The following is a 14,348-nucleotide window of genomic DNA, read 5'->3' on the forward strand; positions in this document are numbered from 1 at the left end:
TCATTTCATTTTTTGCTAAAATCTAAATACAGCAAACTATTAATTAAATGAGGATTACGAAAATTGATTGCGTTTTCATGTGAGACTTTTAGTTTTTGAGTTATTCGAATTCAAAGTTGTTGCGCTAAAACCACATTGTCCGGTTGTTATCTACAACAAACTTAACGCAAAAACTATTTATGTATGCACCTATTATACAGAGAACATAAATGAAAATAGAAGTGGCAAGTGATAGAATTAATCTGTGAATTTGTTTTGTATTTTTCATTTCAAATTGGGATTCAAAATTTCAAACATTGACATTGACAGCATTTCAATTGACAGGTTAGCGTAACACAGTCTCTTTAGACAACTTTAACCAGACAGTGGCTGACAGTATTGGTTCGTAACGGTCATAACCGCCTGACCAGTTGAAGACACGCCAGTTTGCGAGACGTAAGTTACCACCTGCGTGTTAACGTTGGTCACCTGTAAACAAGTTCAATTTCAATAAAAACCAGACTTCGCTCTAGAAACAACATGCAGAAATATTTAAAAAATAAACAATTATTTTTACCTTATAAATCGGATAGCCAGTTGAACATGTTCCAGTTCTGACGACGCAAGATCTCGACCCATCATTGTTGGTGACCAAAGTGCCGGAGCAGGAGGTCGTAGGTGTCAACAACTGTCCTAACTGATTACTCGGGCTGTAAATAGGTTGGCCGGTTGAGCTTGTAGCAGTCTGCACCATGTATGAAACAGCGCCAGTAGTCATGTGAGTAACCTGTAATATAATCCAAATAAAGTATATACGATGGATGCCAGCAAGAGAGAAGTTGAATCTGGTCGAATTTCGCCTTTTAAGCAGTTCTTTCGTATACCTTAAATATGGGTAAGCCGCTGGCCGCTGTACCGATTTTAACGGAACAAGATCTGGTTCCATCGATATTGGGGACGATCGTTCCTGCACAGGTAGCGGGAGCTAGGGTGGTGGTGGTCGTGTTCAACAGTTGTCCGTATTGGTTGCTAGGACTATATATAGGCTGACCGCTGGAATTCACTCCGGTTTGGACTACATAGGAAACGACGCCAGTAGTCATATGAATGTTCTGCACAATTTAGGGAAAAAAAATTTCATAAAAATGTTGGATGCTGGTTGGAAGCTACAGCCTAGTATATGCAATAGGATTACCTTATAAATGGGATAGCCCGTGGAAGCGGTTCCGAAGAAGGTGGAGCATGTTTTGGTGCCATCGGGGTTAGTTAAAATAGCAGGTGATGTTCCAACGCAAGTGTAAGTCGTCTGCCTGTCGAGAATCTATCGTAATGTTCGACATATTAAATAAGTGTGGTATCTTTACTTTAAGTAAGCGTTTTGTTCAAAACATTGAAATATGTACCTCCTCTGATGCAGCAATGAAGCTGCAAGATACTAGTAACAAGAAGCAAAAGCGGAACATGGTTAATAAAATAACCAGCAACGATTAGGCAGTATCAGCTTTTCGATATCGACTTAAGGGCTAAGAAGTATAAAAACTTGTATCCGTAAATTGCGTCGTCGGAGAGTCTTTTATACCAAGAAATTGATTCAACTTTTTCTTTCTTGTTGGCTAGAAGTGTTTCGGGTCACGTAGTATAGCCACGTGCAAGGAAATAACAATATCTGCAAATATGATTTGGCCCACGAAGACGTCATTATCGCAATTTCAATGCAAGTTTGGTTGACGCCCACTTTTATTTGTCAAAGAATTATTCGAACACATCGGGATATAAAACTACAGGGAAAAGGGATATTCGACCAAAACCTCATTTTTGCAAATAGTTCCAACAGGTGAATCAGATGAATAGCCATGGTGTTTTTCAACTTAACTTGCACACGGTGGCAAAACAAACAATTTTAGCGTGTAACAGATGTTTTATTTATTGTTTTGTAACCGCAGAAGGGAAGAAATTTTTGTAACCGCAGGAGGGAAGAAATCTTACTTTTTGTTCGTTAGATGTCGCCGTAGCGGCTATTCGTTTGACATGTAAGGTAGTCTGCTAACATAGATGGCTGAACCTGAACGTGAATGAAAGTCATCGAACTAAAGAAAGATTTTCTAGGGGCTCCAGCCACGGCCAGTGGCATTTAAAGTAAAAAAACAAAAACAAAAAGACTTTTAAAATTTAAAGTGTTAAAAAGAAAAGAAGAATTTAAGGCAATCAAGGCAACTTACCATACTTAATGGTAAGTTGTTGTGGTTCCAGTGGTTCTGCACTTGAGTAACAAATCCATGATTATTGTTGTAATTTGAATGGATGAAGCGTTGTGGATTGGAAAAATATCTTAGGCTTGTATAAATTTATTGAAGAAAAACAGTAATGCAGATGATTTTTCGGTTTTTCATTCCGATTTACCTAAATAGATAAATGTGCTGTACTGGTGAGGCTGTAAGTAATGCTTGGCCCTTATTACCTGAGACCCATCTAACTACCGAGTACTGGCGTGAAGTAAAAAAATATATATACGTGTTTCGCGCCAGTACCTTCCGATAGTAAGCCGGGTCTCAGGTAATTGACGACCCCAGCCCAAGCTGCAAGTTGTACTACGAGCACCGGCAGCCTATCGGGTAATAGCCAAAAATGCAGTCGAGCACTGAAAATCTGTCGGTGCAATACACCTACGAGCAGAAGGTATCTACCATAGCTTATACCACAATAGTTGATGTATTTGCATTATTTGACAGGTGATGACATGATCGTTAACAAGGTACTTTCTATTGCATCATGTCGTCACCTCTGCAATGTTGTTGAAAAAGATTCAGTTTCCCGATTGGGATTCTGTCTAGATGTGGTGATTTAGTACACCACTGACCCGTTTTGTAAAGATATTTCTCTCGATAGATGGCTTTAGTTGTAATAGATCTAAATGGCGTTATCTGTAATGATAGCAATTTAACATACGTTTTGGAGTGGTTCAGAAATGTTTTAGACGTTTTGCCGGTTGTCGTGGAGCCGCTCCCGAATTAGTGTTTTTGTAAAGCTGGCATAATGGAAGATTTCCACGTCACGTTTTTTAAGTGTGTTAATTCCGAAGAATCAAGCAATGAAAACCAAAGACTATAAAATAAATAAATCGTGTGTAAAATGGGGAAACCATCGTATTGCGAACTGATCTCCAAACTGATGGGGCAGCTATGAGGAAAAGAGAGATTGAAGTGTGTCAGCAGCTAGCCTCCTTAAAAGAAAAAGTAATTCATATGGATACACAGTATTCAAATCACCTGGAAGCATTAAGACAGACATAAAGTTCAAGGTTTATTTCTTTTCATTTTGCCAATATTATTCAGTCTGTGGTGGCATTATATACCTTATTTGATATTGCATATTTTTCGTAAATTGTTAAAACTTCTCAGGAATTAGATTTCTAGGAGTTACGTAACAAGTGCAAGATAACCAAGTTCTTTTACTGACAGTGACTTCTCATTTCTTCTTCATACCAGCGATCAGATTTGATGTTCAATATTTGATGCTCAATATTTTCCTACCTCTTGGAACAAGGAACATAGGATATCTTGATGCCAGCTGAGTGTCATTGGAAAGATGTAAAAAGATGTTTAAGGTATTTGATAAATCTGAAATCATGTTAGTAAAGTGTCTTTTTGGTATTCTTAAATTAGCAGGAAAAACTTAAAGTTGGAGGACGATATATTTGTTTCCTGTTACTAGGTTTGTAAAACAAATGGTAAATTGGTAAAATGAAACAACACATGACCTATTACTTTAGATCAATTGTTTTCACAAGTGGAGATTGATTCCACAATTTTCAGCTTCCCAGGCAGACACCCAGCATCCACAAAGCTGTGGGTATATAAAAAAATTTATTAATTAAAGATTTATATTTTAGGTTTTTGAATACTGAGTCAGATAACAATGTGTGGAATCTGATATTCTAGCCCACAAAACCCCAGCTTCCCTTCTGCTTTAACAAGGGTACAAAGCTATTATAATTTCAGGAGGTAAACAGCATTGAAATCAAAAACAAATCACAGATATCTTTTAGGTGGATTTTTTGCTTAATGTTATTGTTGCACTTAACTTTTGAAAACATGGAAGTGTATTCATATGTTCAGGGTCAAATTAATGAAATGGTTGATCCAAAAATGAATTTTCCATTACTTTTGAATAGGCCCAGCAATCTTTGCTTGCGGTCTTCCAGTGCCGGGAATTTGTTATGCTGTTATGCATGCAATTACTCAACAAGGAATCAGGTAACCAATTCTGTTTTATATCAAATTTTTATTATTCAAATTATTTCACAGCAGTATTAACATTTCAGAAATAAAAATTATGCCATGAAATAAGAAACGGAGTGCCCATTGTTTAAAGGTTTAGAGACTTGGCTAATGGTATTGCTGGCCCATGGTGAAAGCGTCGATAAGGTTGCAGAAGGGTTGCGTTGCGTTGCGTCGCAAAATCTACATATTATTTCCACCATTGCTGATACTGAACGCCGTCTTAACGGAGTCCAGTTCGATCCTGAAGTTGATTTGACGGAAAACGGTATGTTGGTTTCCTTTCCAATTAGTGCGAAACATTGATCTAAATGGTTGGTGTAAAATTACAAGACGAAAAATGTTGCATAACTTCTTGTTCGACATCTGTGGATTGCAAGGAGGTTTCACAATGGAGAAACGCGAGCAGCAGTATATCGATTACGTCCGGCGTACGGTCGGACGTAATAAGATCGACTCGGACCGGACATTATCCGACAGTAGCCCCCCAGGTTAACCCGACACCAGCCACCACTAGCCACCACTAGCCCCCTCTCTTCAAATCATTCAAGTACTGGTATCGTGGTGCAATTTTTCCCAACAAACTTCCATAAAGATGAAGTGAGAAGAGTCTTAGGTCGCGAGTTGGGTCTGCCCGCAGAATTACTGGAACGTCACCCGTTTCCTGGTCCCGGTTTGTCAATTCGAATCATTTACGCCGGAGAACTGTTCATGGAAGCTGATTTCGGTGAGACGCAAGTCCTGATTCGTTTGATGGTTGATTATGCTAACATGGCAGCCAAAGATCATGTCTTGCTCAATCGGATTGAAATCGCCTCGTCGGAAGGAGGGCGTCTTATTCTGGAAGAACTGTCCAGTAGCAACCAGTATGTTGCCACGCTACTGCCTATTTGCATTGTCGGTGTTCAGGTACAAGAGCTTCGCAATTTAGACGTTTTATTGGCGGAATTTTATAAAGATTGTTCTCTTCCTTGCAGGGAGCTTGCCGAACTTATAGCTATTGCGTAGCACTGAGATCTGATCAGACACAAACAAACTGGAATGATCTAGCCACCTACGCCCGCTTAATACCGCGTACGTATAATATACATGCATACTTGTCGGAAGTAATGGGTCAATTAGTTTTTCGTCGAACAAATTAAGCATTGTTAATGTGCCGCTAGGTGAGTTGTTGTTGTCCCTCTCCATTGTAAAACTACCCTTTTTCACCTAATTGTTAATCTAATTCTTTTGGGAACGTTCAGATGTCGCCCAGTAACAAGCGGAAGCGAGGCGTTATGCCATTTCCTGAAATTGAACATTTAGAAAATGTGGTATATGTTCGCAAATTGCTACGATCTATTCAAAGTTGTACCATAAAGTATGACTATAGGAAAGGGTACGTAGGCTTCTAAAAGTGAAGAACAGCTCTGACGTCTTTGGTAAGCGGAAAATGTATTGCATATTGAAGCGTCAGATGACGGTTTTAAGAATGGATTCTTTCGTTTGCTTTGCCCAATGAATCTGTGCTTGGAACTGGCAGGTGGCGTTTAGCAGTGGCACTCAATTTTTATTCTTAAAACCCAGAGGTGTTCTTCACTTTTCAAGGGGACAGGGGGGGACTTTTCAAAACCATGAAGAATACCAAATGAAATTGTACTTTTAACTTTTAAAACACCGAATAACTTTTATTAACAACAGTTTACTTTTATAACTATCAAAGTCTTGTTAACCATTTAAAGGAGAACAAAGCTAATTGGTTAGATTATTGGAATTTCAACTTCCGGTTTTACTTCCGGTTTTAAAATACCAAATAACTCCTTATTTGTTAGTCTGTCAGAAAAAATATTTACATTTTCGTGATCCTCGTCAAATTTGGGGTCGACTCCATGTATCAGCTGTTGTTCATGAAAAATCGCGATTTTGATCAAATCCGACTTTTTGCTAAAACCACGTCATTCCAACCCCAAATTTGATAAGGATCACGAAAATCCTACTCGTTTTGTTATAGGATTACTATTTCCGGAAATATTGGCTACTTCCGGTTACTTCCGGATAATTTTCGTGACAATTTCCAAAAAGTAAAAAATGAACTGTATTATTCTATCAATTTTAAATACTTTTCTCGGTATTTTATTAACTGTCCAGTATTGCTATCGTTGTCTGTGTATTAGAAAAGGCAATCTTTAAAAAGATTGCTGTTTGTAGTAGGGTTTCACCTTGTCAGCTGTTTATGACTGAAAATTATGACATCAATTTTCACTCAACGCAATTTCTATTATTTTAAGTGTCCACATCTCGCAACTAAATTATATAGTAATACAGTCAAAATGTATATGTATCTCATGGCTCTATGGTTGAGCACCGGTGTGGTATGCCGAAAGTCGAGGATCGATTCCCGACATAGTTAAAATGCAATGTGGTTACAAATTAGTCAATGGATCTTGTGCAACGGAAAGCACAATCAATCAGTGTAAATTTTGAAATGTCACAAGACGTTTAAAAACGGTTAAAAGAATCAAGGGATTTTTATCAACACTTTCACGTAGGTACAGCCATTTGCAAAAGCAGTAGATTGAATTTTAATACCTGTTGTAGCTCAGTGGTAGAGCATTGGCTGTTTAAGCTAAAGATAGTGGGTTCGATCCCCTAGCAGTACATGTTGAATAATCTAGTCCTTAATTTGGTAAAATATTGGCTTTATAAGCTAAAGCTAGTGGGTTCGATCCCCAAGCAGCGTGTGTTCAATGAATAAGTACTTGAGTAGAAATTCTTAAAGAGCAATGCACATTCAACTGTGTGGAATAAATGGAAATAAAATTGAAATCTGTAAAGAAGTTGAAATGTAAATAAGATGAAAACATAACGAATAAAATATAATAATAAAAACTTGATATTTTTAAAAATTTGTATTGTTTAAGTAATAAGCTGTAGTTTAAGGCATTTGCCTCAATTGAATTTGGGTCCCCGGGGAGATTACCCGGGGCGTGGCTAAGAGAAGCCGGAAGAGGATGGAAGGTTTCGGACAAGTTTTTACGTGAGCGATTAACCGTTAATTCGGATTTGTGGGTAGCCTCTTCGCCCTCCAATGATATCATAGAACTTGAGGACCCCCACGTCCCCTTTCCGGACAGCGCACTCACAACCTTTGCTGCTGATCACAGTAGGGGCATGACCCCCTACGGGCTTATCATAAGTCAAGGGGAAACGGGGCCACATAAAAGAAGGGAGCCCAGATATGCACTTCAATTTATAAAAATAACTTATTTTATCTTCGAGATGAATCAGCGACTAGAGGTAACGTTTAGGTAGCGTTCTTCGAAATTTCCACATGCGCTTCCAACTGTTATCATTTTAAAATCTTGTTTAACTTGATGCCTCTTTTGATTCAGTATGATTATTAACCTATGTAAAGGAAATGAAAAATGGATCAATATACAAACGTTTTCCTATCAATTTGTATTCAATAAAGTATTCCATTGTATTACCTCTCGTTCTGGGGAACTGATGGTATTCATTGTATACAGCTAATGGTCATTTCATGACATAGTCCATTGCATCATGCTCACCAGATCTCCTTGGATTTTAACATTCATCTTGCATGGAAATCGTCGAGTAGGCATTTGTTCAATTAATTTCCTCTTTCCATTCTGATGATGGATGCGTTGCTGGATGGTAAGTTTCCGGACAAGGAGGGATATCTCGTACGTTTTTGATCTGTTTAGATGTGGATGACTTGCTAATGCATTAAATTTCCGTTCTTTATGTCAAGGAAAAGAGTGTACTTCCGATTTACCTTTGGGGGTCGATATAACCTCGAGATAAGAATAATGCAATAAAGTTTTCTAAAAAAAATTGAAGATTAGTACAACTTTTTTTCAAAGCTTATTAAGGTTATTAAATTACGTGAGCAATGACGTCGAGGAAGTGAACATCATTCCGATTCATGCATCGGACGGTGTAGAAACTCTAACCAAAAATCGACGACTTTTCTAATACCTCTGTAAACAACATAATAAATTGCATTTCAATTAGTTGTAATCATGGGTTTCCAGGCAGAAAAAACCGACAGACCTAGAACTTGAGCTTTGGCCTGAGATGGTTCAAATCGTTCAACGTCATTTCAAAAGCTCTGCATCAGAATGACACACTGGGGAAGTTTGATGTCACAAACGTAGAGAGCCATTTTCGTTGACAGACACATGATCTCAATCTGCTGTACAATGAAGCAGAGAAGCAAAATAATTCTATATTTTTAAAAACGACAATTTTTTTTATACCTGTTTGGCTTTGTAAAGGTGATACCAATTTACAGAGCAGTCCTGTGAAATTTCTCACCAAGCATGACGAGCAATACATCTTTGAGACAACAAGGAACAGTCTGATTGAAGAATGCTCCTGTTGTTCAAAAGCATTGGATAGTGACTAAGGGAACGGCAGAAAATCAGGATGTAGGTTTGCTGATTTTTCTGCAGTACAGAAGTGACGTCGAGGATGTATTCTTCCCGCCATGTAACACAGCAAATATTCTTCCATTTCCTTTATGACCCGTTCGTCCAAACGGGAAATTACGTCCAACCGTTTTTGCTGTGCACATTTTTCAATGCTGAGTAATTCTTCAGCCAAGGATTTTGCAATTCTGCAAACATGTTTTTACGCACCTATGAGAAAAAGCAGAGGGTAAAAATTAAGTCATTATACTCTACAATATTTATTGCCTAACCAACCATGATAAGCTCTTCTCTTGTTGTTTTGGTGGGTGTAAAGGATTGGTACATGGTTGTTTCCAAATAATCGTTTTTCCTTTAACATTTCTTTCACTTGAATCAGAGGCGCGTCAAATGGCAAATAAGACGAATTCTGATCTTCCATAAGGCATGGACTACTCTAACTTAAGGACGGGACTCTTCGACATTTTCTATGTAACCCATGTAATTTTTTTAAATTTTTATTAAATTAAATTTTTAAAAATAATTATTGACTCACCAAATGTCCCTATACGTGAAAATTTACCCTTAAAGAGATATTAAATGTTTTTTATCAGAAAATAGGGAAATTGGGCGGGCCGCCGGTGCCATCTGGGAGCCAAAAATTCCTAACTCATTGCTTGTTTTCTTTCTACAATTTCAAAGTTCAGTTGTCAATCAGCAAGATCATGCGATTTTAGTTGATAGATGGCACCCGACAATTTCGAGTTCAGTTGTAAATCAGCAAGAACTTGCGATTTTTTGTTGATAGATGGCACCGGCGGCCCGCCCAATTCTCCCTCCTACCAAAATTAAAATCGCAATATCTTCTTAAATGATTCGTTTTATAAAGAAAAAAATAGATGGTTACAATTTCCTTTTAAAGCTGCATTTAAAGATATTTTTTTTATTTTTTTCATGAAAATAGCCCACCCGACACCCTTTAACAAGGCGAGATAGGGAAAGAATCCCGTCCTTAAGTTAGAGTAGTCCATGCATAAGGCCCTGTACAAAGTGTAGTACAAGCTGATTACCGGCTGGAGGCTGCTGAGATCAGGTATATAGCGTTTCTAGTGTATTGTTAGATTCGTCTGATTTCCCACTTGACGCGCCCCAGATGAAGCTAAATTTTACTACTACTAGGCCACATCTGATGAACTATGAATTTCTAATGCAGACGATACACTAAACAGTGTAGCCATCTATTGATAAGATATCTAGTTTTACTTCATTAATTAAGCCCGACATTTTAAGACCGACTTATTGTATAAAAATTCGGCTTAGAATTTTGACTTGGAATTCAATAAACTTAACCTATTACAACTAAAATGAGAGCTAATTCCGAATAAAATATTAGTTTTCCACTCAATTAATCGATTTTTGGATGAAACGGATCCAGAGTAGCAAACATTTGGAATCAGAAAAACCCCAATTTAAGTTTTAAAAAGGCCAGTACTTTTTTTTTACAGATGGTTGAACGAGAAAACCAACAACTTAATCGAAATCAACGTCCAATTTGGATTATTCCGTGTGATTTTTGTCAAATTCTATGAGATGTCGTTTTTCGCAGATTTTGACAAAAGTGGGAAGGCTATACCCTTTCCACTTTTTCTATTTTTGGCCAAATCTCAACTTTCGCTTAAAATACATGATTTCAATTCAGAATTGAATGCTAATCACGGAAATCAAGTTTATTTTTCAATTGGCCTTATACTTTTTTAAAACTTTACGTAAAAAAAAAATATAAAGTTGGGGTGGTAACAATACTTTATTTTCGTTTTTTTTTATCGGCTAATTTAACGAGGAATCCATTTACTTAATCGAAATTAGCAGTCAGTTTTGATTATACTGTGTAACATGTAGTGCGATATGTAGTTTTTCAGAGTATATACGGTTGCCGTGATTCAAGAGCAACCCTATCGGGATGAACTTCCCGAACGGAGTGAGGGCCCCTAGTTGTCTGTGTAGAAACTGACCATTATTTCCGTAAAAATAAGTTCCACACGCGGAGAAGCAACGAGATTAACGATACAAAACACAAAACACAACGACCCAACGTAAACGGAATAGAAATTACTCATATACACGGCCTTTCATATGAAGTCCATTGCTAGATTACGTAGGAAGCCCGACCTTCAAAAGTAGGTTCGTGGCCTACCCGAAACTCGGGTCGGCCGTCTAAATTTCTCGGATGAGTTTCGCAAGAATCCCCATCGGGAAATCTAGGCCTAATAACACAAAAATTATCATGTTCTAGATTAGTCTCATGAATAAAAATTTCGTTTCCAAAAGATTTTTTGTCACTTTCCAGAGAGAGCCGGATTTAAGCTTTAAGCGTGGATAAATTAAGCCAGCCATGACTAATAATCACATTTCAGTACAAACAAGTGCGACCAACACGTCAAGACTGTAATATACACACTGACCGATGCCAATTTCCAATTGGGTTTGCTCCGGCTCTCCAGCGAGCAATAAGAGATGCTTCGTCAACAGCTAGGAAAGTAGCGCACGCTAACACCAAATTCATATGGAAAAAAAAAGAACTGTATGTGTGTTCGTCAATATTTACGTTAAGGTATTGCTAGGTGACGGGGCGGGACAGAAGCCACCACTCTCCCCCGACAGCTCACCCGTGATATTAAATAACGCAAACACATCAACAATTGTGGTATATAAGCCACGTTATGTGCCTTCTCTTCCGTATGAAGGCTACAGCTTAACGAAAGAAGCTGGTAAACAGCGGTTGCATTTGTTTACATTGCTGTCATGTCGTTTGCTCTAAAAAAAAATTGTTACGCAATCGTGCCAAGGTGACTTTAGATATGACCAAGGATTTTTTCGACATGGCGATGAATAATTTTGAATTGAAAACTAAACTACTCGTATACATGAAGATTAACAGCTCCGTTACCCTTGTGTCTGTTTTGTCGTGTTTTTGTTTTTTCCAATCCAGTTTCACGGATGCCTTTCCGACTTCATTAGCATGTCATTGATTACCATTACTTATAATTGAGCTATTAAAATTTGTAGTTATATTCTCGATTGGAGCTCTGCAGGAAAGGACGACGAATAGCGTGAAAGTGAGACTTGTTTGCATTGCAATTGTATGTCACACTTTTTCGTCTTACTCTTTACTTCTATTATAATACGCTCTTTGTTTTAAACTTCATGTTACCTGATCAATGGTGGTTTGGTTTCTATGTATGTCTGTCCACGGACACATTTGCTCCGAATTTTTTATTTTTCAAATGCCGATGAATCGACGAGGCACATCATAACGGCATCCAGCAATTGTTCCGATCATCGAACTTGCTTCGGATTTCGGGTGCGTGTTACGCCATTCGCCCTGATAGCAGCAAAAATACAACACCGTTTGAAAGCACGGGAGAGGACATTAAAAGGAAAAGTCACTCGGAATTTGTTGCGGAAATGCTATGAATTGTTCAGTCGTCTGAGGCCGCGGGAGCGCTTTTTTAGAAGGCAATCGGGAAAATGAGTGCGAGAAAGTCCTTGGTACGGTATCGTGTGCGTTAATTAACTCGATGAAAAGAGGAAGAAGGATACTGTGCATAGGCCGTCATGTTGCAATTAGTCATCATTCGTGCTGTATATACAACTGCGTATTCGTATGATGACATGCAAATCGGCGACAGAGATCAAGGATTTTGTCCAGCCCTCACGACTATCTTAATTTTTTCTTTGCTTTTTTCTTGGACTATCAAAAAAAAAAAGCTCTTTCTTTTATCACTCAAAAATTATTTGACACCTAACAAATGTCTCAGGCCAGGCCTACAGATTATGATAGTGATTACACTTGGATTGTATAGCCACCATGACACGTTAAACGCATGTTTCGAAATACCCGCTGAGCTTTTATGAAGCTGCATCTGAAAGTTTTTGCAACAGTATAGGCTACTAATGAAGGAAAATTCACAAAAATGTATGAGCAAGGGGATGAATCTTGTAACGTTTAAAACTACGCATATCTCGATATCTCGCGATGGCCAACTTTTACTTTAGGCGAATAAAAGAAGGTGGCAGTACTATGAAACGATAGAAACCTAAATAACACAACAAAAAAGAAAAGAGAGATACATTTAACATTTAGACAAAGACCGGAGATTCGGTCATTCGACGTGGTACGGCCGAGTCATCAGCCCAATGCAAGTTAAAAGAATCGTGCAGGTCGTAAAGGTGAGAAAATAGCGAAAGTAACTCCGCCAGTGAAAACGGTTTGAAAATGAAAGGCAAAAAAAAAAAAATCGTGGGACAATCAGGTATATACCACCAAGAGCAAAGACGAGGTACATATGTGAGCGCGGATACAGTTGAACAGTAACAATTAACCAAATATAAAGGAAGAAAGAAAGAAAAAAAAAAAAGAGAAAATGCATAATAGGAGAAATGCCGCAATGACGAAGCATTGCCATCATTATACTCCGCACACCGGATAGAATTATATGCCATGCCCTCCACTCCCTCGCTGCCGATGTCGCGTGAATACGGTACGTATCGCTTCTGGCATCGCCATAAATAGTATACGAGTATTTAGAGACGATTCCGCTTTCACTCTTAAAATCAGCGCACCTATTTATCGGTGAATTATCGCTCCAATGGAATCTGTAATGCTGACGGGATAGGGAATTTTCGGAACGAAAGATTTTCATCGATAGACTTTCAGTCTGTAGGCTATACTATTCGATGGAACTAAGGAGAACAATCGCAACGTGCAATTCACTACTTTTTTTAATTTTTATTTGGGCGAGCCACGGCGAGTGGCACGTTAGTTTGACAATTATTTTACAAAGCAAGGAAAGGAAAAGTTGCTACCAATCAACATTAATTATTGTTTTGATCAGCAGTTGAATAATTACTTTCCCTTTTCATTTCAAGAACTATTTCATTGAAATGTCCCTGTAATTGAAAACAAGTTATACATCGTTAATGGGAAAGAATTTTTTGTAAACGAACGAGTGGGTGGACAAAGGAAGTGTATAAGGCTCCTCTAGTTTTCGGCGGTATACTGGTAAACAAATCGTGAGCGTGAGCGATGCTCAATGAAGTTCGTTATAAGCGAAAGTTGTAGGGTTGTTCAAACCGTGAAAAGATTTTGAACACAAGTTTTTCTTCTAGCAGTATCGTACTTCATCCATCAAGATTCGAACACGTAAAGACACATTTATCCCTACATCACGCAATCACTCGTTATTCATTATCGACAGCCTTTACGATTATTCTACGAAGCCTTCAATGTAGCTGGTCAGAGCGTAGCGATCAACTTTGATTATAGCGCGAAATTGTGACTATCCTTGACGATTAATTTTGAACAGGTCCCCACTGGTCCGCTTTGACTACAACTGGATACGCATAATTGTTTAATTGTTTGGTCAATCTATATAATGAACTCCCTGATTTGAATTACGGCTTAAAGTTATGCAAACGCAATCTCTCGTATTTGCAAGATTCAGATAAAGCTCCACACATTGGATATCGTTCTCTTCGAATCAAACGATATTGCATCAGACAGAATTTTTTGTTGTTCCCAGTCAAACAAAAATGCCGGTATCTTTAAATGTCCTGGAACGAGTCATAGTGTCTCTGTCTTGTGAAACGCAATGCAGACGGAATAACACGGGGATGGCTCACT

The 14,348-nt window shown here is 38.2% G+C and overlaps 1 protein-coding gene, 3 long non-coding RNA genes and 1 other non-coding gene across 15 annotated transcripts; 2 read left to right on the top strand and 3 right to left on the bottom strand.

Moving 5' to 3' along the window:
* Positions 1-237: 237 nt before the first annotated feature.
* On the bottom strand, positions 238-1,544 carry LOC116924001. The gene is made up of 5 exons (XM_032930530.2): positions 1,383-1,544; positions 1,175-1,300; positions 864-1,091; positions 557-766; positions 238-468 (listed from the first exon to the last, which is right to left on the bottom strand). The coding sequence occupies exons 1-5, from the start codon at positions 1,440-1,442 to the stop codon at positions 355-357; spliced, it is 738 nt and encodes a 245-aa protein (XP_032786421.1). The 5' UTR covers positions 1,443-1,544; the 3' UTR covers positions 238-354.
* Positions 1,545-1,593: 49 nt separating this feature from the next.
* LOC116932074 lies at positions 1,594-4,520 on the top strand. Of its 10 annotated transcripts, none has more exons than XR_006652493.1 (7): positions 1,596-2,209; positions 2,388-3,277; positions 3,378-3,583; positions 3,642-3,828; positions 3,889-3,980; positions 4,151-4,232; positions 4,301-4,520. It is a non-coding gene; the product is annotated as an uncharacterized LOC116932074 (long non-coding RNA). The 10 variants fall into 10 exon arrangements; XR_006652495.1 differs by having other exon boundaries at positions 3,918-3,980; XR_006652489.1 differs by having other exon boundaries at positions 3,642-3,706; positions 3,772-3,980.
* Positions 4,521-4,594: 74 nt separating this feature from the next.
* Positions 4,595-6,502, top strand: LOC116932073. Its single transcript, XR_004399290.2, has 3 exons — positions 4,595-5,165; positions 5,234-5,419; positions 5,501-6,502. It is a non-coding gene; the product is annotated as an uncharacterized LOC116932073 (transcript).
* Positions 6,503-7,375: 873 nt separating this feature from the next.
* On the bottom strand, positions 7,376-9,245 carry LOC116932078. 2 transcript variants are annotated; one of them, XR_006652497.1, is made up of 5 exons: positions 8,963-9,245; positions 8,310-8,896; positions 8,142-8,236; positions 7,724-8,080; positions 7,376-7,640 (listed from the first exon to the last, which is right to left on the bottom strand). It is a non-coding gene; the product is annotated as an uncharacterized LOC116932078 (long non-coding RNA). The 2 variants fall into 2 exon arrangements; XR_006652498.1 differs by having other exon boundaries at positions 7,724-8,031; positions 8,963-9,244.
* Positions 9,246-10,450: 1,205 nt separating this feature from the next.
* On the bottom strand, positions 10,451-11,614 carry LOC123477150. The gene is made up of 2 exons (XR_006652499.1): positions 11,128-11,614; positions 10,451-10,929 (listed from the first exon to the last, which is right to left on the bottom strand). It is a non-coding gene; the product is annotated as an uncharacterized LOC123477150 (long non-coding RNA).
* Positions 11,615-14,348: the final 2,734 nt, after the last annotated feature.

The sequence above is a fragment of the Daphnia magna genome, linkage group LG10, assembly GCF_020631705.1.
Source record: "Daphnia magna isolate NIES linkage group LG10, ASM2063170v1.1, whole genome shotgun sequence".
In the NCBI taxonomy this organism is placed as follows: Eukaryota; Metazoa; Arthropoda; class Branchiopoda; order Diplostraca; family Daphniidae; genus Daphnia; species Daphnia magna.